At 40.5% G+C, this 21,552-nt stretch overlaps 2 protein-coding genes across 6 annotated transcripts in view; one reads left to right on the top strand and one right to left on the bottom strand.

The window, feature by feature from the left end:
* The window catches only part of ANKS1B (ankyrin repeat and sterile alpha motif domain containing 1B), a 1,331,756-nt gene that overhangs the window by 978,590 nt on the left and 331,614 nt on the right, over nt 1–21,552 (bottom strand). The window lies entirely within an intron of this gene.
* GARIN6 (golgi associated RAB2 interactor family member 6) lies at nt 16,883–19,019 on the top strand. Its single transcript, XM_075552580.1, has 3 exons — nt 16,883–17,521; nt 18,473–18,698; nt 18,892–19,019. The coding sequence occupies exons 1-3, from the start codon at nt 16,883–16,885 to the stop codon at nt 19,017–19,019; spliced, it is 993 nt and encodes a 330-aa protein (XP_075408695.1).

Genomic DNA, 21,552 nt, shown 5'->3' with positions numbered 1-21,552 from the left:
TAATAATTAAGGACACGTGGCTTACAGCAACAGTGAGAAATAATAACAACCTTTAGCCATCCAATAAAGTCTGACTCACAGAGTGAATTTTTATAAAAGCAGATTACCACATTTTTCTCCTAAAGATGACCTTTTAGTTGGCAGCTAAGCACTTAATCATTATGCCATCAGGCATCCTAGAAAGAGCAATGCCCCCTAAACCAAGCCCACTACTATGGGGTCTGACTCCCTTACAGGACAAAATAAAACTCCCCTCCAAAGTTTCTAAGTCTGTAAAGCAATAAGAGACTAGGCTGCCACCATCTTTCTGCAACAGTTGACCTGTCAACCAGCAGCTGAGTACCTAACCAGTGTGCCACCAGCACACCTCGAAATAATAATAACCAAAGCAAACTTACTGCCATTGAGTTCATACTGACTCAGAGCAACCCCCTGCGGATTTCTGAGACTGTAACTTTATAGGAGTAGAAACCCGAGATGCTCCTTATTAAAAATAATAGTCATTCAATAACTATTACATAAACAACACAACTCACTATGGCTTCGGCATGCCCTTTCTCTAACCCTCCAAAAAGATTAACTTAAATGAACAGAGACAACTGCCTTCCAAATACGTATGAATGTATAAACTAGAATGAAAATTGAATGAATAAATATGGATGAATCATTGAATGAATGCATAGATGCAAGAAATAATTTTCAAATTATCCTACAGAAAATTATGGTGCCATAATGGGTCATCATTATTTCCTAAGATTTGTGGCATTTACTTACAAAAAAATCCTTGCTTAAAAAATTAGACGTGCTTCTAAATAATTCATATAATGTTTAAATATATAAAGTGAGAAGTTAAAGTCCCCTAGGATCTTATGCCTCAGATATACCCAATATTAACTGTGTTATATACAAATGTATAATTCTGGACTTTCTATGCACATACAAAAATCACGCATATTTGAGTGCACATATGATATGGGATAGATAGGTTTGTACAATAATTTTGTAACTTGCAAATTCTACCAACATTGTCTGATTACTGTCTCTGGAAATACAGACAGAATAGAGAAAAATTGTATTTGTATAGAAAGAAATTTATATAGGACCTTAAAATTGCATAATTTGACCAAAATCATAATGATCCTATAAATAATCATGAACTAACGTCTGCATTTTATAGAAGAGGTATCAAAAAGTGAGGTGATTGATGAAGAAGATTGTTCAGCCAGTAGAGAGTAAACAAGGCAAGGCCTTGGACTAACTGTCAAACTCTTCATGGTGGAAAACACACATCAGACTGTGTGTTATTCAGAGCACCTAAGAAAAGTAGAACAACTCCCAACACAAAAGGTATGACATCACAGAGTCTGCAGATGGAGATAATAACCCTGAATATCAATGGCCTGAACTCAGGCATTAAAAGACTGAGACTAGCAGACTGACTTAGAAAACAAAACCCATCAATCTACTGCCTGCAGGAGACACATCTCAAGGCTACAGACTAAAATAGGCTGAGAATCAAGGCTGGAGAAAGGCATACTAAGCAAACAGCAATTCAAAACAAGCAAGGGTTGCAATCCTAATCTCGGATAAAATTGAAATCAAAGTACAAACCATAAAAAGAGATAAAGGGGGATGTTATATAATGCTCAAGGGAATGGTAGACAAAGAACCACTAATCATTGTAAATATATATTCCCCGAATGAGAGACCCACTGAATACACACTTCAAAATATGAAAAAATCACAGCCTCAACAATTATAGTGGGTGACATGAATACACCGTTCTCTGAGAAAGAAAGATCACAGGAAAAGAAACTCAACGAGGGTAGAGATCTAAACACTATAATTACACAATTTGACCTGATATATATTTACAGAGTTTTTTATCCAAATACAAATTCATTCACATTCTTTTCAAACCCACATGACACACATTCTAAGATAGACCACATGCTGGGGCATAAGGCAAATCTACATAAATTTAAGCACTTGATATCATACAGACCTCTCCTCTGACCACTGTACCATAAGACTGGAAATCAACAGAAGATGAAGAAAATAAGAGCAAACAATGGGAGGATGAATAACTCTCTACTACAAAAGGAGTGCATATTAGAACAGATCAGAGATGAAATTAGGAAATTTCTAGAAACCAAGGAAAATGAGCACATGATGTACCAAAACTTACAGGACACAGCAAAGGCAGTTATCAGAGGAAGTTTCATAGCAATACATATACATATGAGAAAGGAAGAGAGACTCATGACTGATATGCTGACACAAAATTTACAACTAGAGCAGAGGCGGCAGGACAATCCTACTAATAGCAAAAGAAAAGAAATAATAAAAATCAGGGGTGAGATCCAGGAGAGGGAAAATAGGAAAACTATAGAAAAAATTAATGCTGTTAAAAGTTGGTTCTTTGAAAGGATAAACAAAATCAACAGACCACTGACAAACCTAACTAAAGAAAGGAGGGAACAAATTTCAAAAGTAAAAATAAGGGATGAACGAGGGGACATTATGACAGACCCTAATGAAATTAAAAGGATAATTACACAGAACTATAAAGGATTGTACTCCAATGAATTCAACAATTTGGAAGACATGGACAAGTTCTTGGAAAAACACTCCCTCCCTAGACTATCCTCGATGGAGGTCAAGAATCTCACCAGACTCATAGCAATAGAAGAAATAGACAAGGTCATCAAGGGATTACCAACAAAAAATCCCTTGGACCAGGTGACTTCACTGGAGAATTCTACAAACCATTTAGGGACGAACTAACACCAATCCTACACAAACTGTCAGAAAAAAAAAAGGTAACCTCCCAAACTCCTTCTATGAAGCTAGGATAACTCTAATATCAAAACTGGGCAAGGATCCCACAAGATTCGAGAACTACAGACCAATATCCCTAATGAACATCTATGTAAAAACCCTTAACAAAATACTAGCCAACACAATACGAAAGTATATAAAACAAATAATTCACCATGATGAAGTGGTATTCATACCAGCGATGCAGGGATGGATCAACATACAAAAGACCCTTAGTACTATTCATCACATTGACAAGAAAAACTATAATAACAACATGATAATATCAATAGATGCAGAAAAAGATTCGACGACATCCAACACCAATTCCTGTTTAAGACACTTGAGAAGATGGGAATGGAAGGAAAATTCCTCAAGACAATACGAGCTATTTATGAAAACCAACAGCCAACATGGTATTCAGTGGGAAAAGACTAACACAATCCCACTGAAAAAGAGGACCAGACAAGGATGTCCCTTGTCCCCACTCTTATTTAATATCGTGCTGGAGGTTTTAGCTAACGGCATAAGGCAAAGAAAATACATCAAAGGTATTTGTCTGGGGAAGGAAGAGGTGAAACAATTGTTATTTGCAGATGATATGATTTTATATATGGAAAATCTGAAACGCTCCACAAGGGGAGTACTATAAGCAATAGAGGAGTTTGACAGAGTGGCAGGATACAAGATCAACAAACAAAAGTCCATCAGACTGTTATACACATCAGATAAGACCACAGAAGAAGAGAACAAAAAGGTGGTACCCTTCACAATAGTCAAACACAAATTGAAATATCTAGGGATACACCTCACTAAAAGAACAAAAGATCTCTATGGGGACTATAGAACACAATTACAAGAAACCAAGAGCAACCTCAACAAATGGAAGAATATCCCATGCTCATGGATTAGAAGACTCAATATAGTCAAGATGTCAGTTCTCCCAAAGGCACTATATAAGTTGAATGCAATCCCGATACAATCACCCTCATCTTTCTTCAAAGAAATTGAAAAACTGATTACCAACTTCATATGGAGAGGGAAGAAGCCCAGAATTAGCAGAGAATTCCGCAAGAAGAAGGACACTGTGGGAGGGCATGCTTTACCTGACTTTAGCACATACTACACAGCCACAGATGTCAAAACCGCATGGTATTGGTACAAAGACAGATACTCAGACCAATGGAAAAGAACTGAAAACCCAGAAATAAAATCATCCGCATACAGACAACTGATCTTTGATAAGGGCCCCCAAAATATCCAGTGGCAAGCATATGCCTTCTTCAACAAGTGGTGCTGGAAAAAAATGGATATGTACCTGCAGAAAAATGAAGCAAGGCACTTATCTCACTCCAGGCATAAAAATAAAGTCAAGGTAGATCACAGACCTTCAAGTTAAACCTGGAACTATTAGGTTTATCAATGAGGGAACTGGGACCAACTTGAGAAATTTGGCACACAGGGAATACATAGGCTATCAGAGATAGGGAAAGGCACAAACACAGAAGAGGCACAAATTGACAAATGGGATATACTGAAGATAAAACACTTGTGTACATCGAAAGAATTCACGAAGAGAGTAATTAGAGTCCACGGACTAGGAAAACATCTTTAGCAATGACACATCAGACAAAGGCCTTATTACTAAAATCTATCATACTCTGCTAGCTTCCAAAAAGAAAAAAAACTACTTGCCCACTAAGCAGGTGGGCAAAGGGCCTGAGCAGAAGTTTTACAGGGGCAGAAATCCGAATGACCAACAAGCATATGAGAAAATATTCCCGATCACTACCCAAAAGAGAAATGTAAATTAAAATAACAATGAGGTACCACCTAACACCCTCAAAGATAGCCCAATTCAAAAAATCAGAAAGCAACAGTGTTGGAGGGGCTGTGGGGAGACAGGAACTCTCATCCACTGCTGGAGGACTTGTAAGTATGTACGACCACTATGGAAATTGATCTGGCGATATACAAAACAGATGGAAATCTAGTTACCATATGACCCAGCAATCCCATTACTGGGCATATACCCAGAAGAGGCAAGAACCAAACCAAGGCCAGACATCTGTGTTCCAATGCTCATCACGGCACAATTGCAAAGTTTTGGAAACCGCCCAAATTTCCATCAACTGACGAGTGGATTAAAAACCTGTGGTATGTACATACAATGGAGTACTACGCATCACTAAAAAGCAGCGATGAATATATGAAGCACATTGCTGTATGGGAAGAACTGGAGGAAATCATGCTAAGCAAAATAAGCAAAGTACAAAGGAAAAAGTACAACATGAGTCCACTGAGGGAAAGAGGGACCAGACTTCAACCCAGTGCTCCAAGATATGAATGCAACACGCCGGTATGGATTAGGGAACCAGTGGAGAGGTCTGAGGGGCTAGCCCCAATCCCACCTACTACATGGATACCAGTCCCTCCCCCAAAAAATAATTTATTTCAAAGGACAGCATTGAATCTGCAGCTCTGGGAGGGGACCATATCTCATCTGAGGACATGGGAGCAGATGAAGGAGGAGGAGGAGAGAGTGGAGCACATCATGGCCCACCAGGCTTTGAGGAGAATGTTCCAGATTAGAGCAGCCCAGTCCACAGAGCAGACCACATGGCCAGGCTCACTATGAGACATAACATCCCTCACTAACCCATATCCCTATAGGGAACAACACTGGAAGCTGAGTGTGGGAACTGTACCCGATCTGGTCCTGCCACACCAAGGCAAAACACTAAGGGGGTGCAACAGAACAAGGGAACAGAGTGGTGAGGTCCCCAGGCAATGCAGAAGGTAGACTTTGGGGACAGGGCATGGTACCCCAACAGACTGGACAGGAAAACATGCCTCCTAAAAGCCAACAAACGATCCTTCAAGTACCTACAAGCTTTTCTTTCTTGTGTCTTGTTTTGTTTTTTGTCATTGATTTGTTGTGGTGGTGGTTTTGTTGTATAGTGTTGCTTTTTTTGCTCTGTCTTGTTCTTGTGCATGTTATTAGCTCTGCAGGTCTGTCTAAATAAGATAGGCTGGATGAACACAATGGAGGAGAAAACAATGGGACCAACAGTTCCAGAGAGACATGGAGAGGGGAAGATGGGGGGAAAGGTAGTGGTGTTAACAAACACAGGGACAAGGTAACAACAAGTGATCCAAATCGGTGGTGAGGAGGGTATAAGAGGCCTGGTAGGGCATGATCAAGGGTAATGTAACCAAGAGGAATTACTGAAACCCAAAGGAAGACTGAGCATAATAGTGGGACAAGAGGAAAGTCAAAGGAAATAGAGGAAAGAGCTAGGAGGCAAAGGCCATTTATAGAGGTCTAAATAAAGGCATGAACATATGCAAATATATTTATATATGAGGATAGGGAAATACATCTATGTGCATAAATTTATAAGTTTAGTATTAAGGTAGCAGAAGAATATTAGGATTCCACTCAAGTACTCTCTCAATGCAAGAATTCTTTCTTCTGTTAAATTGGCATTCTATGATGCTCACCTTCCTGACACAATCGCTGAAGACAAAGCGGGTAAATAAGCAAATGTGGTCCAGAAAGTTGATGGTGCCCAGCTATCAAAATATATAGCATCTTGGGTCTTAAAAGCTTGAAGGTAAACAAGTGGCCATCTAACTCAGCAGCAACAAAGCCCATATGGAAGAACCACACCAGCCTGTGTGATCACAGGGTGATGAAGGGATCGGTTATCAGGCATCAAAAAACAAAAAAATGATTTCATTGTGTGATCACCTCCATGATGTAATCTCTGAAGACAAATGGGTGCATAAGCAAATGTGACGAAGAAAACTAATGGTGCCCAGCTATTAAAAGATATAGTGTCTGGGGTCTTAAAGGACTGAAGGTAAACAAGCAGCTATCTAGCTCAGAAGCAACAAGCATAGAAGAAGCACACTAGCCTGTGTGATCACAAGGTGTTGAAGGTATCAGGTATCAGGCATCATCAGAACAAAAAAATCTTATAGTGAATGAGGCGGTGAATGTGGAGTGGAGACCCAAAGCCCATTTGTAAACCACTGGTCATCCCCTTACAGAAGGGTCTCAGGGAGGAGATGAGCCAGCCAGGGTGCAATGTAGCAACGATGAAACATACAACTTTTCTCTAGTTCCTAAATGCTTCCTTCTCCCCCACTATCATGATCCCAATTCTACCTTACAAATCTGGCTAGACCAGAGGATGTACATTAGTACAGGTAAGAACTGGAAACACAGGGAATCCAGGGCAGATGATCCCTTCAGGACCAGTGGTGTAAGTAGCGATACTTGGAGAGTAGAGGGAGGGTGGGTTGAAAAGGGGGAACCGATTACAAGGATCAACATGTGACCTCCTCCCTGGGGACGGACAACAGCAAAGTGGGTGAAGGGAGACGTCGGACAGGGCAAGATATAACAAAATAATAATTTATAAATTATCAAGGGTTCATGAGGGAGGGAGGAGTGGAGAGGGAGGGGAAAATGAGGAGCTGATGCCAGGGTCTTAGTTGGAGAGCCAATGTTTTGAGAATGATGAAGGCAATAAATATACAAATGTGCTTTACACAGTTGATGTATGTATGGATTTTGATAAGATTTGTATGAGCCCCTAATGAAATAATAAAAAGACAAATTATTAAAACAGAACTGTATTCCAGAGGGTTTTCAATAGCTGGTTTTTAAAAGGTGGATCACCAGGACTTTCTTCCAAGGCACCTCTCAGTAAACACAAACTATCAACATTTGAGTTAGCAGCTGAGGTTCTGAAAATCAGGGCATGAACATCTATAGGGAGACAGCTTCGTGCCCAGCCCTGTGCACAATAAGTCTCAACCTATTATCATATCCACTCAAAGTTCAAACTCTCATCTAATTCTCAAAAGTTCAAGAGTACCAGATGGTATGATCTAAATCAGGTATGGATGACAGACCCTCTGGGTAAAATTCCTCTCCATTTGTGGATCTGTAAAATGAGAAAACAAGCTATCTGATTTCAAAATGCCTGGTAGAAAATGCGTAGGATAACAATTACAGACATTACCATTCAAACAGGGGGAAATTAAAGGAAAAAAGGAAAGAATAGTCACACGGAATTGTGAAATCCAATTCAACAAATTCTATTAGCTTTTAAGAATTGGTAATCATCTTTTGCAGTTCTTAGCTCTGTCCTCTGCATCCTCAGCGACACCCTCTGAGTCATATTTCTAGTTTCATGATGAATAACACATAATTGCAGCTTATTAGATTTATAAGCACATATCCTAGCTATAGAATTTGGGGGATCCAGTGGGATTTTTGTTCTTTCATGATCTCTTTCGGGGTTACGCTGGCGATGATTCTGCTGAGAGCCTCAAGAACCCGTTGGTTTCTAGTGTGTGTCACAAGAAGTCACTTCCTTGGACAAGAGGACTTTCCACAAACTTTTTCCTGGATGATCACATTTCTATTTTTGCCTTCCTCTGAGGGGCTAGAGGCATCCGTGACTCTCTTCCCAAAGCCCTCTATGTGACTGATGTTTTGATTGTTCCGAAGTTAGCTAGACACATCTTTGGCTTTGTCTTCAAAGCACACTTCCCAGAGAGTGAACCTCCAAATCGTAGCATTTTCTGAAAAGTGGATAGCCTGAGAAACTTCACAATAATTAAGTCTTAGTTTTTTGTTTGTTTGTGCTTGCTTAGAAATACTTCATTCAAATCATGTTCTTACTTTGACATTTTTTTAAGCGACAAGAAGAAACCAGGTACATTTCTTGGAAATCCCCTCAGCAATCTTGGAAGTAATGTCACCTTAAAGATCCTGCTTTCCACAAATCTAAACCATAATTTTGCCAGTCTTTCTGCCACTACATACCAACTACCTGCAGTTTTCAGAAACATGTTGCTCACTTTCTTCTGAGCCCTTATTGTTACCATAGATGTCCTTAATATTCATATTGTACCACATTCTGTGTCTGATGACGTAGGCATTCTCTCAGAAGATGTGTTATATCTACTGCTCACACTTCCTTCTGAAGACTCATCATTAGCACCTTAATGTTAACATTGCTACTACCATTCCATTCATGGAATTTTGTGTTAGGTGTTAAGTTAGTTCCACCTCATAGCAACCCTAAGTACAACAGAATGAAATACTAGCCAGTCCGGCACCATCTTCCCAATTGTTATATCTGAGCCCCTTGTTACAGTCCCTGTGCCAAGCCAACTTATTGAAAGTTATCTTCGTTTTTTTGTTAACCTTCTATTTTACCAAGTATTAAGTCCTTTACTAGGGACTGGATTCTCCTGACAACAGATCCAAAGTACATGGAACATATTTCAGCTGTCTTTACTCAGAAGAAGCATTCTCGCTTTATTTCTCCCTAGAAAGACTTGTTTGTTCGGTCAGTCTGTGTTACTTTCAATATTTTTCACCAACACAATAATCCAAGTGAACTGATTCTTCTGCATCTTCCTTATTCAATATTCTACTTTCAAACACCATTGCTTGAGTCAGCTGCACCTTAGTCTTGAAAATATCATCCTTGCTCGTTGACACTTTAAAGTGGTCTTGTGCAGCAGGTTTTCCCAGTACAATACTTCTTTTAATTTCTCGACTCTCGCTTCCATGAGTATGGATTGTGGATCCAAGCAAGATGAAATCTTTGACAACGTCGATCTTTGTTCAATATAGCATGATGTTATCTTTTGGCCTAGTTGTGAGGATTTTGCATTTCTTTACATTGAGTTGTAATCTATACTGAAGGTTACAATCCTTGATCTTTATCAGCATCGAGTCCTTCTCATGTCAGCAAGCAAAGTTGTGTCATCTGCATATCGCATGTTGTTAATAAGCCTCCCTTCCTCCAAACCTGGTGCCACATTCTTCTTCCTACAATACAGCTTCTTGGAGTGTTTGCTAAACATATGGACTGAATAAATATGGTTAAGGGATAAAACTCTGAAACACACTTTTCCTGATTTAAAGCAATTCAATATCCTCTTGCTCTGTTCAAAAGACTGCCATTTTTGGTCCATGCACAATGACGCATTCTATATCTCTCCTTCTCAAGTTTATCTACAGTTTGTTATGATTCACACAGTAAGATGTCTTGTGCCATCAATAAAACACAAGTGAACATCTTTCTGGTATTTTTTTTCAGTCAAAAATCCATGTCCATAATGATGTCAATCATTCAGTGTTCTCTTCTGAATCCAGCTTGAAGGTGTGGCAGCTCCCTGATGTACTGCTGCCATGGTTGAATGATCTCCACCAACATTTTACTTATTCTTGGGCTGCAGGAAAAGATGGTGGTCTCCACAGGAGAGCTTGTGATTTTATCTTGTTGGAAGAACTTGAAGAAGAGCAAAAAGGAGTGGGCAGTGGTTCGATTAATTGGGGCCTTGAGGAGAATGAAGATATGATGCTTACCAGGCAGATAGGCACGCTTATGGGATGGAAACCACCAGTAGTACAGAAGGAGAAAGATTGGGCTTTCTGTTCCAGTCAATACTTGCAGTCTCAGAAACCCACACAGAGTCATGATGAGTAGAAAGGATTTGATGGCAGTAGTTTGGTTTTGAAGGACAAATTATTAAAACAGACTCTAGAGCCTGAATGTAGAATGTGGACCTAAACATCTAGAAGCACCTCCATCAGTTAGATTTGTAATAAAAATTAGTATGAGTGAATGAATAATTCCAGAGGAAAGGGTTTTATGGATATCATTCCATTACCGTCTTGTCTTCAAGGTGTCTCCTGAGAAATTAGAGCTTAGTCTTATTAGTTTCTCTTTGTTCATATAGTACACCAGGATTAGCAAAAAGCAAACTTCTTATAGCATTAACACTGCACTTCAAGAGCTAAGATGACTAATGATGTTCAAAGAAAATATGAAAATTTCATGCTCTTCAAATTCCTCCAGTCTCTACCCAATGTCCAATGTTACCCCAACACACTGCCACCTTGCTAGGCACTGCAAACAGCAGCACTACACTGCCAAGTACAGAATCGGTAGGTGGTTCCTATTGTCACGTTAGCAATTTATCAGAAACTAGTGGATTAGAACAATCCACACTTGTCCTTCCTGTTCTGGTGGTCACAAATCTAAAATCAATCTCATTGCGCTACATTCTAAGCGACGGGTGAGTTGACTTATTCAGGAAGGTCTTTGAGATAAATCCTTTCTTGCCTCTTTAGTTTCAGGAGGATGCTCATGTACTGTGGTTCATAATTGCACTGTGTGCACCATCACATCTCCTGTGACTCTGCCTCCGTGCCTCCTTCTTATCGGGAGCACTGTGATTACACTGCAAGTGCTGTTAGGTGCCACTGAGTCAGTGGCAATTGAAGATATCACGTCTTAGTTCAGGCACCCCTTAGTCCTCAAAATTAGCTTGCTTTTCAACACTTTAAAGAGGGCCTCTGCAGTAGATTTACCTAATGCAACTCATCTTTAGATCTCTTGACTGCTGCTGCCATGAGTATTGATTATGGATCCAAGCAAGAGGAAATCCTTGACAACTTCAGATCTTCCTCCATTTACCCTGATGCTACTTTTTGAATCAGTTGTTAGGATTTTCATCTTCTTTACATTGGGTTTTGAGTTGTGATTATATTGGACACACTTAGATAATCCAAGATAATCTCATCTCAAAATCCATAACCCAAGCTCTTCTAAATAGTCACTTTTCTATTTAAGTAACATATTAACAAATTCTGAAAATTAAGATGTAGACATGCCTTGGAGGGGAAGGGAAATTATTCTTTAACATAATCCTGTTCATTTCTAATTGAATTATGTTTAAAATGTTTTACCCACACTTTTAATTACATAATTTTAAGTATTAGCCCTACTTACTGTTAATATAACAAATAATGTAGATATAATCATAATTAACATTTTGGCATTTCAAGTTTCAAATGTTTTGAAAGTTTTGAAGAAGAACTTCAGCAACAGAATAAGGCTATATTCTGAATTACACAATTCTTAGAGCTGCTGTTAAGTGAATATTAACTTGACGCATTACCATTGTTAGAATATTTGTGAAATATGTAGTAACTCTGTTTCAAGAGGTAACTGTTAAGCCCCTATCACAAAGCCAGAAGGATCATAGAGCTGAAAGATACCTATGGGATCATCTCAATTTTATGGATGAAAAAAATTAAGGGCCAGAGATTAAAATATTCCAATGACATAATCTCTAATGGAGAGGAGAGGAGCATAAATTTGCTTTCTGAATATCTAATGGCCAACTTCGGGAAATCGGACCATACAAGGTGCAAGCTTATGGAGAGCTGCCACATTTAAATAAAGAGACTTTCTTACCCTCAAGTTCAGGTGGACTTTTCTGCAGCTGTTCTCAACTACTCAGGCAAATGTTAAGAACGTAGACTTCTAAGTAGCTAGAAAGGTGTCAGTAACTTCACCAAATTCATAAAAATAGAGACATACAGGGGCTTCAAAAAGTCTGTGAGAAATGCCATTATATTTTAATTAAATTTTCCATGACCGTTTTGAAGCTCTGCAGTATTTTCCATAGTGGTTGTCAGCCCAGATAGAACAGGTGCTTCCCCTGATGGTCTAATGACTGGTTTGGGGAAATCTGTAAAAGCATACAGGCTCTTCAAGTAAGATTGTTTCTAGTTTCCTTGGAGACAAACCTATTAGTACTGTTCTAATGGAACCCAAAGAATAATACCCTGTAACAGATATACACGGCATAAAATGCTTTTAAGGATATTGTATGCCTGTTATTAAAGGACATGACTTACATTAAATTATGCTTTGTCCAATGCTAACTATCCAATTATGCCTTTAAAAGAATACAAATCTGCTTGGATATATTTCAACCTAATATTTCAATATATTAGTTTGGTTATTCAATGTATATTAACTCTACTGCTTTTGCTAATTACAATATAAGTAACATAGATTTGAAGTGAAAATTAAGATATAAGGAATTTAGAAAGACCACAGAGAATTGTTATTAATATGTTAACAGGTCTCTCAGTATTTCAAAGAAAAAATATTTCTTATATTTTCAGAAATAACCAGATATTTCTATAGGAAAAGAAATATTTGTATAAATCTATAGAATGAACAAAAGACTTAAAACAAAACATTAAGTGTTAAGAGTTGAAAATATGCAAAACTTTTTCCAAAGTGCATGGGAAATATGCTACAATCTGAGTTAATATTTATAAATATTGCAAAATTCCTCAGAGCTTCTATGTTATTAGTTACTTTTGTCAATTTGTAACAATCCCATGGGAAATACTAGCACTGTCCCATATGTTTTTTTAAACTGTAATCTTTGCCAAGTAGATCTGTAAGTTTCTCTCCCGAACCGGGTGGGATCAGACAGTTAACTTTCTATTAACAGCCAAGCACCTAACTTTTATAACACCAGGACTCCTTCAGAACATTTAGAGTTGACACAATCTGATAAACAAACAAACAACAAACCCAAACTAACCACCACAGCATCTATCCCAACTCATAAGGACCCTACCAGGCAGAGGGTTGTTCCTTCAGGTTTCCAATGTTATAAATCTTTACTAGACCAGAAAGCCTCATCTTTCTCCTTAGAGAAACTGGTCATTTCAAACTGCTGATAGTGAGGCGGAAACAGGTGTAAATGTGTTGAGTAAGGTTCTTTTCACTGTATAGTTAAGGCACAGATGTAGGGGAAAGACTCATCAGTTAGTTGAGCATCTATTATCATCCTTGTTTTAAATACGAGAACTCAAATCCACAAATTACAGGATAAGACCCCTCCCCCCCAAAAAAGGTAAGAAATACCAAAGTTGAAAAGGAATTAAGTATGAAGGAACTTCCAAATGAAAGTGTATTTGGATCCAAGGTGGCTAATTGGGCTAATTGGTTACACTTGAGCTGCCCATCATAAGGTCAGTGGTTAGAACCACCAGTAACCCAGCAGAGAAGCAACAAGCCCACATGGAAGAAGCACCCCAGCTTGTGTGATCAAGAGGTGTAAATGGGATCTGGTAATGGGCATCAGAAGACCCAAAACAAAGAAACAAAACCCTATTGTTAAGAACAAGGGGAGTCAGAGCAGAGGCCCCAAACCCATCTGTAGACAATAAGACATCTCCTCACAGAAGGTCACAAGGAAGGGATGAGTCGACCAGGGTGCAGTATTGGGTTCCTTGAAACTTCCTCACCCCACTAACATGACCCCAGTCCTGCCTTTCACTGCAGGCTAGACCAGAGCATGTGAACAGGTACAGATGAGAGCTAAGAGCTCGTGACACATGGAATCCAGGAACAGGAATGGGAGTACTGATACCAGGAGTGTAGAGAGAAGGTGAGGAGGGGAGGGGAGGAAGAGGGAACCGATTGCAATAATGGACACATAACACACCCCACCCTACCAGGGGGTGTGGGGGCACAACAGAAACCATGGGAGAAGGAAGACGGCAGTAGGTGCAAGATACGAAAATAATAATAATTTATAATTTATCAAGGGGTCATGAGGGTGAGCGGAAGAAGGGAAAAAAGAGCTGACACCAAGGTTTCAATAGAAAGTGAATGTCTAGAAAAGAATGATGGCAACAGATGTACAAATATGCTTGATACAATTGATGAATGGATTGTTAGAAGAGCTTTAAGAGCCTCCAATAAAATGATATTTTTATTTTAAAAAAGATATAAAGATTTGGAAACCGAAAGAGGTAGTTCTTCCCCCTCCTAGAGAATCACAGTGAGTTAGAGTCATTTAGGAAGCAGCCATTTTCCTTTTTGACCTGCGCAATGTGAACAGAGGCTGTAAGTCGGATACTGCAGAGCCAGAACATAGCTCGAGAAGAGTGGGGCGAACAGAAAGAAGAGCAAAAAGGAGCATGCAGGGAAGGGGTGAGGGCAATGTAGACAGAGTGCTACAAATGTAAAACTTCATAATAATTTCCCTAAAGAATTTGAAGACCTAACCTTCTCTTTTTCAAATTATGCAGTAAACATTTCAGAACACATTTTAATATATAGAGGTCAATGGATAATTTATGTTACATGTTTCAGAGGTAAGGTTGACTCCAAGCTTCTTTACAAGAAAATTCTAAATTTCTTTTAAATGTGTGCACATATCGAACTATTGAATTACATGACATGTGAATCATTTGCCAAAAAATTTTTTTAAGAGTTTCTGTACACAGGTGGAAGAGTTGTGCCATCTTATAACAAGACTCGAATATTTAAATTTTAATAAAGGAGTGTGCACTCTCTGGACGTATTGTGGGTTTCAGAACATTTGAATATTTATTATGCCAAACTTACTACCAGTCAGCCAGTTATGTCATGGCCACCCTGTGGGGCAGAGTGGGCCTTCTCCTGTGGGTGTCTGAGACTGTAAATCTTCATAGGAGTTAAAGGTTTCATCTTTCTCTGGCACAGCGGCTAGGAGGTTAGAACAGTTGACCTTGAGGTTCGCAAACATAACCTCATACACCACGAGGGCTCCTTATTTATTGTACAGTAACTCTTATTTCTGACCCATTAAGATAACAATTGGGATTGTTTCTAATGAAGATGAAGTGAAATTTTGGGGAAATTCCAAGTTCATGTCATTTCCACTGTTCAAATACATCTTTAGCTCAAAGGATACCATGTGAATTAGAACAAAATAAACTGCTTTAAATAAGGCCAGCACACACTTTCTCTATCCCAGGCTAGCTAACACTACATTAAAATAACTTGATTTTTTTAATGGTGAGAGCATGTTCTATATCTCAAAATCAAGAGCTGATACAGGAAAACATGCCATTTTTGTAATCAGCAGGTGAAATCTACCCAGAAACAAGTCTAATTCTTGAGGCACCAAAACATGTGGTGGCCAGTGATAATCGGGACTGTAAAAAAGAGATGATTAATAAACTTGCTGTATTTTTTCCATTACTAGAAATAATACATTTCTCCAGTAAAAACGGTAAGTTATAAAAGAGAAAATAAAAACCACACCATTGATAGATAAACACTGCATTTCACAAAACATACATCTGCATCGAAATATACACAGATGAGTTTATGTAAATAAGAGCACCATTCTAATGCTGGTTTGAAATCTGTTTGTTTCACTCCTTTCGGGGAAAAATAAATGTCAAGGATATCTTTACATGTCAACACATAAGGAACAAAATCAACACTCTCTCGGCTGCAGATTTAGTCATAAGGCTTGTTTTGTTTTGTTTTTCCCCACAAGCCCCTGTTGTAAGACATTCCGGTTGATCATTTGAGGGGAGGGGCGACAGTAAATATTGATAAACATGCTGTACTGAGTCGTTTCCCACTTTGTCCAGGGATCTTCTCTAAGGGAGTATCTACAGGCAGACGTATATTTTTATCTCTAATATTTATCAGAACACTTGTCTAACTTCTTTGGGGTTATTTTTTTTTTTGTTGGTGTTTTGTTTTTTTAAGCAAACGACCAGTATGCATAGGCTCCAGTCCTCGGGCCCATTTCCTGGCCCTGGGAGGGAAGCTGCAGTTTGGAGGTGCTGCGTTTGGGGGAAAGGAGGAGGCAGTGTCTGTGCCCAGCGGGGTCCTCTGCTGATTGACGGAGACAAAGTGGTGTGTCACAATGGGCGGGGGGGGGGGGGGGGGTGAAAACGCCACTCCGAAGGGTGCTGCTGTGGGCCAAGGTGGAGGCAGCCAGCGGAGCAGTGGGCAGTGGATTACCACCTGCGGTTCAGCTGATAGAATCGAAAAGCAGAAGCGCCTGGGAAGCAGTGGGTTGGGTTCGAAGTCAGGCCCCTCACAAGAGAGCCCCAACATCAGGCAACCGGACTATTCCGCACCCCAACATCCCTGAGCCCCAACATCTTCACTCCAACGCCTCGGTAACCTAGCGTCTGCCAGACTTTTGCGCCCCCCGACATCTCTGCGTGTGGACCACAGAGGGGGAGCGGCCAGAGCCCAGGTGTCGGAGCGTTTCTGGCATTGAGCCAGCTGGCCATCGGCGCCAGTACCGCATCCTCAACTGATTCTGGGGCAAAACTTCTTTTTTAAGAGTTATATTCAGAGGACTACGGTTCTCCTGGAGGCGGTGTGACCAGGGCGCCTGGCGGTAAGACGGCATGAGCAGTCGGCCTTCGTTAGCGCGTCACGCGACTGAGAGCTGCTCGTCCCTCAGCATGTTTCATATCGCCATGGGGAAGCTGCAGCGACAGCTGTACAGCGGAGAGTATACGCTCTTCAAATACGCACCAATGTTTGAGAGCGACTTCATCCAGATTAGCAAAGGAGGGAAGGTGATGGATGTGCACAGCCAGGGCGCACTGGTGACCGTGGGCATCGTCTGCACCAGCCCCAGACTCCAAGTGCCTGATGTCATGCTCCTGGCCTGGCCAACTGCCAATCGAGAGAGATACATTACATGCAGGTGTGCCACCCAGGACAAAGGACACAGGTGGACACGGGCCTTGGAGCTAACGAGGCTGATTCCCTTGAAGTTCGTAAGGTTATCCATCCACGACGGTGTAAAACAGCAGCTCCGTCTGAAGCTTGCCACCGGCCGCTCTTTTTACCTTCAGTTGTGCCCCACTTCCGATGCAAGAGAAGATCTTTTTGTTTACTGGGAAGATCTCGTTTGCCTCCTGCGGCCACCAGTGGAGGCTTATAGCAGTACCAAGGCCAGGCCAGTGAGAAGCACAGTGGAGGTGCCTACGTTTGAGGAAGAGAGTAGGAGTCTAACAGTAAGTCTTTGTGCTGAGTCTAGAGATATCTAAATATGGTGCCGGGTGTATTTGGAGACTGCTTTCGCAGCGTTTTGATGTTCTCTGAGGCTCGTGTGAACATGCACTGCATTGGAAGAGGCCTCGCCCCTTGGGGCGGATCCTAGTTCTTCTCCAAAGTGTTCCTCAAGATGTGCTTTCAAGAGAACCCTGAGCTAGTGGCTTCCCTAGTTTTATATGCCAGTTGTGATACCATCTATAGCATCCTAACCGTGAACCCTATTCTTAACCCTTACTACCCCAACCCAGGCAGCCTGTCAAGTTGTAGCACTTTTTTTTTACTATATGATAGTCCTACTTTTATTCGATTCATAATGTCTCCTGTGACTGCCATGTATTGGTTTTTGTACACACTAGTGGCAGTGCAAGATGCTTGTGTGCGTGCGTATCATTTATTAAACACTACCCTGGCATTGATTCTAACTCCTAGCAATCCTGTAGAGCAGAGGAGAGGTGGCTCAAGGATCTCTGAGAATATGCATCTTACTGGGAGCAGGCGATCTCATCTTTGTCCCCTGGCGTGGCTGGTGGGTTTGAACTGCTGGCCAACCGTGTGGTTTAAAGGCCCAATGCCTAACCCACAGTGCACCATGGTTCCTTGTACATTTTGCTAGTAGCTCTTGACATGTAAATTGTGCATAGACCTTGATCAGTTGTTTCACTTTCAGGAATCCACTCTACATAATTACTAATGTATAAAATAAAGATATATGAGGATGCTCACTGGCCTATTTCAATAGTGTCCCCTCCTGGCACTGGAAATGGTCTTGAAACACTGGACCGACCACCATGATGGCCCCCGTAGTAAGGACTTCTTTAAGTATCCTAACACAATTTGATTGATGGCCTCAAAGCTCTGGAATGGTTTGGTAACTGCAAGGAGTAGATTCTTTCTGGTTTCGCTTTCTTCACTATTTTTTCTTCTTGCCCTAGGGACAAACCACGATCTGTGAAAATGGAGATCAAGAACAGATCAGCATTAGGAGCCTCCACATAGACCCGGAGGTGTTTGGGGTGACCTCTTCTGGTCATGCAGGAGAGGACGAAACAAGCCATGCCTCCTACAGTCTTCAAGAAAGCATACACTCTTCTAGTCAAGTCACACAGCACATAGTGACTGACAAAGGGGCGGGGCCAGCATCCAGAGTGCCGACAACAGGCCCCGAGGCAGACACTGTGAATGTGACAGTGATTGAGCCCATGGCATCAGAAACGTTACCACTGGCAGGAGCAGCTTCCTCGACCCAGAAATAAGTGGAGCCAGCAACGGCACTGGGGTGCTTCCAACATGTCCTCCGCAGAAGGACTTCATAGTGTTGTGTCAAATGCTCCACGCATTCCCTTCTCGTAAGTGACGTCTAAGAGCCCCCCAGAGTGCAGGCTCTCCTCCGAGAGCAGTGTGAGTCTCGTGATCACAGGAGCAGAGATTACCTGCGAGCTTGTTTCGAAAACAGGCACCTTCAGCTCAGATTTGCAATGAAGGTTTCCTGAGTGAGTGGGAGGGAAGCCAGAGGGTCTTCCTTTCCAAGAGGGAAAGTAAAGAAACAAAGGAATGCTCATCACTATAGGACACGAAAAACAATGAATACCAGGAGAATAAAAATAATGGGGGGGAGGGGACCATAAAAGCCATCAGAGCAAAATAACTTCCTCCCCAAACTCAAAAAACTTCATCCTCAGACCTATCACAAAGGCAGGAGTCGGCGCTCTCAAAATCTGGGGAGGAACCAACCTATAACCAACTCAGAGTCTTAAAATAAGGGTCTCCGTTGGGATGGCTAATAGTTACAGAACCTCAGTCCTTCCTGGGAAAGAGATTAATTCTAGAGACCTAGTTGAATTGACTCTCTATAAAAGAAGCTCACTATCAGACTGCACCAGATGGAGAGGGTGACGTCTCGCCTGAGACTACAGAGAGCAACAGCATCCATCAGCGCACTCGGTCATCCACTCGGATTCTCTGCTGTCATAGCAAATGCTCCATTAACAGGAAGTGTGCCAATAAAATGACAACTCAAGGTCAGCCTCTGAACCACCTTAATAACTTTTATTTGATATCTGGGAGTTATTAAATGACAGGATAGATCACAAATTATTGAAGATTACTCTACTTTCCCAAAGATCATTATCCATTAATGATCCTAAATTTAGAGCCAAAGAAAATTCTTCAAAATATTTCCTACTGTATAGCCAGGGGCAGAAGGAACCAATAGGAAGTGGGGAAATTGTACATAAAGTTAGGGAAGCACCAAATTAAAGGGTTTGGTTTTGTGTTAAAAAAGAGGTTTGACCTAGTTAGACCAGAGGATGCACAGCAGTGCAGTTGGGATCTGGAAACACAGGGAATCTAGGACAGATGAACCCCTCAGGACCAACAGTGAGAGTGGCGATACCGGGAGGGAAGGGGGTGTAAAAAGGGGAACTGATCTCGGGGATCTACATATAAGCTCTTCTCTGGGGGATGGGCAACAGGAAAGTGGGTAAAGGGAGACGCCGGGCAGTGTAAGATAAGATAAAATAATAATTTATATATTATTAAGGGTTCATGAGGGAGGGGGAATGGGGAGGGAAAAAAGGAAAATGAGCTGATTCCAGAACCCAAGTGGAAGGTGAATTTTGAGAATGATGAGGGCAATGAATGTACAAGGGTGCTTTACTCAATTGATGTATGTATGGATTGCGATAAGAGTTGTATGAGCCCCAATAAAATTATATATATATATATATATATATATATATATATGAAGCTTAGAGATGGTTCTCAACTTGGGCCAACTTGAGTTTATGAAAACAAGAAAAACACTTGTGCCGAGATGTGGATTTAAGGCTCATCTAATAAATAAACTAATGTTAAATTCAAAAAAAAGAAGAGGTTTGAGTTAGAGCGCTGCTACTCGTTCTCTAAGAGACCTTGATTAATTTAGCTAAATGTTTCCTCCTTTAAATGGTTACATGGAGAGATTATACATGTGAATTATATGACAAAGAATAGGCAGAGTCCTGATGGTATAGTGGCTACGTGTTGAATTGTGATCCGCATGCTTAGTAGTTCAAAACCACCAACAGATCCGTGGAAGAAAGACTGTACTTTCTACTCCTGTAAACAGTTCCAGGTTCAGAGGATTGCTATGAGTCTACACTGACTCGATGGCAGTGAAGAGATGCAAATGATTGTTGCTGGCATGAGTGCTAAATAATAGAGTTTATTCATATTTTCTAAAATGGGCTTCATTACTCCATTATCTTAATTCTTTGCTAGTTTAAATCCTTACTTAACTCATCTGACTGAACTGAAAATAATCTTGAATATTATAAAGTTTTACATTTGGATATTTTTAGGATATCAAAAGATACCCAAAATAGCCTCTCCTGCAAAAGTTCTATTTACAATAAATGAGCTTTATAGTTTCTAATATGAAAGGGTCTCCTTAATGAACCTTCTGTAATCCAGTCATGGTGGAAGAATAAGATGTCATGCCACTTATTCATAAGCATGAACTCCAAAGTACAATTATTTTCAAATACTATGGACAGGGGAAAAAACCCTCTGGATGAAAACTGAATATAAGACAGACAAAAAATGTAGATAAAAATGGGAAACTGGCAAGATTTTTGTTCCAACTTCCAGAGAGTCACCTTGAGTCGGAACTGACTCCACCACACCCAAGCACAACAATGCAAACTTTGAACAAAGAATAATTGAATGTTAGAAGTGTAAGACCCATAGGATAAGCCAAGGCTCTCTCATTTTGCAAGTGAGAATTCTCAGCCCAAGTTAAAAATTATTTGTGACATAATTTTACAACCCAGAACCAGAACTTGTAGGTAACCTGGCCCTTGATTACGTCTATGTTCCTTCGATAACCTTCGTGTTGTCTGAAGCTTATACTATGCTTTGAAGATACAATATACAATTTGAAAAACATGGCTATGCTCATTGCATTGATCCCAAAGGCTCCTGTCCCAAATGATAAGGTAGACTGGTTTTTCACAGGCCCAGGATGCATCGTGTG

Source organism: Tenrec ecaudatus, chromosome 6 (genome assembly GCF_050624435.1).
Source record: "Tenrec ecaudatus isolate mTenEca1 chromosome 6, mTenEca1.hap1, whole genome shotgun sequence".
NCBI classification, from domain to species: domain Eukaryota; kingdom Metazoa; phylum Chordata; class Mammalia; order Afrosoricida; family Tenrecidae; genus Tenrec; species Tenrec ecaudatus.
This window is presented reverse-complemented; position numbering and strand designations above follow the sequence as displayed.

Excerpts from the sequence above, each read along its gene's own strand:
- GARIN6 (XM_075552580.1), top strand. The coding sequence starts at position 16,883 with ATGAGCAGTCGGCCTTCGTTAGCGCGTCACGCGACTGAGAGCTGCTCG. Across the intron at positions 17,522-18,472 it reads TAAGTCTTTGTGCTGAGTCT|GGACAAACCACGATCTGTGA; the intron begins AGAGATATCTAA and ends TTCTTGCCCTAG. Across the intron at positions 18,699-18,891 it reads ATCCAGAGTGCCGACAACAG|TGACGTCTAAGAGCCCCCCA; the intron begins GCCCCGAGGCAG and ends CCTTCTCGTAAG.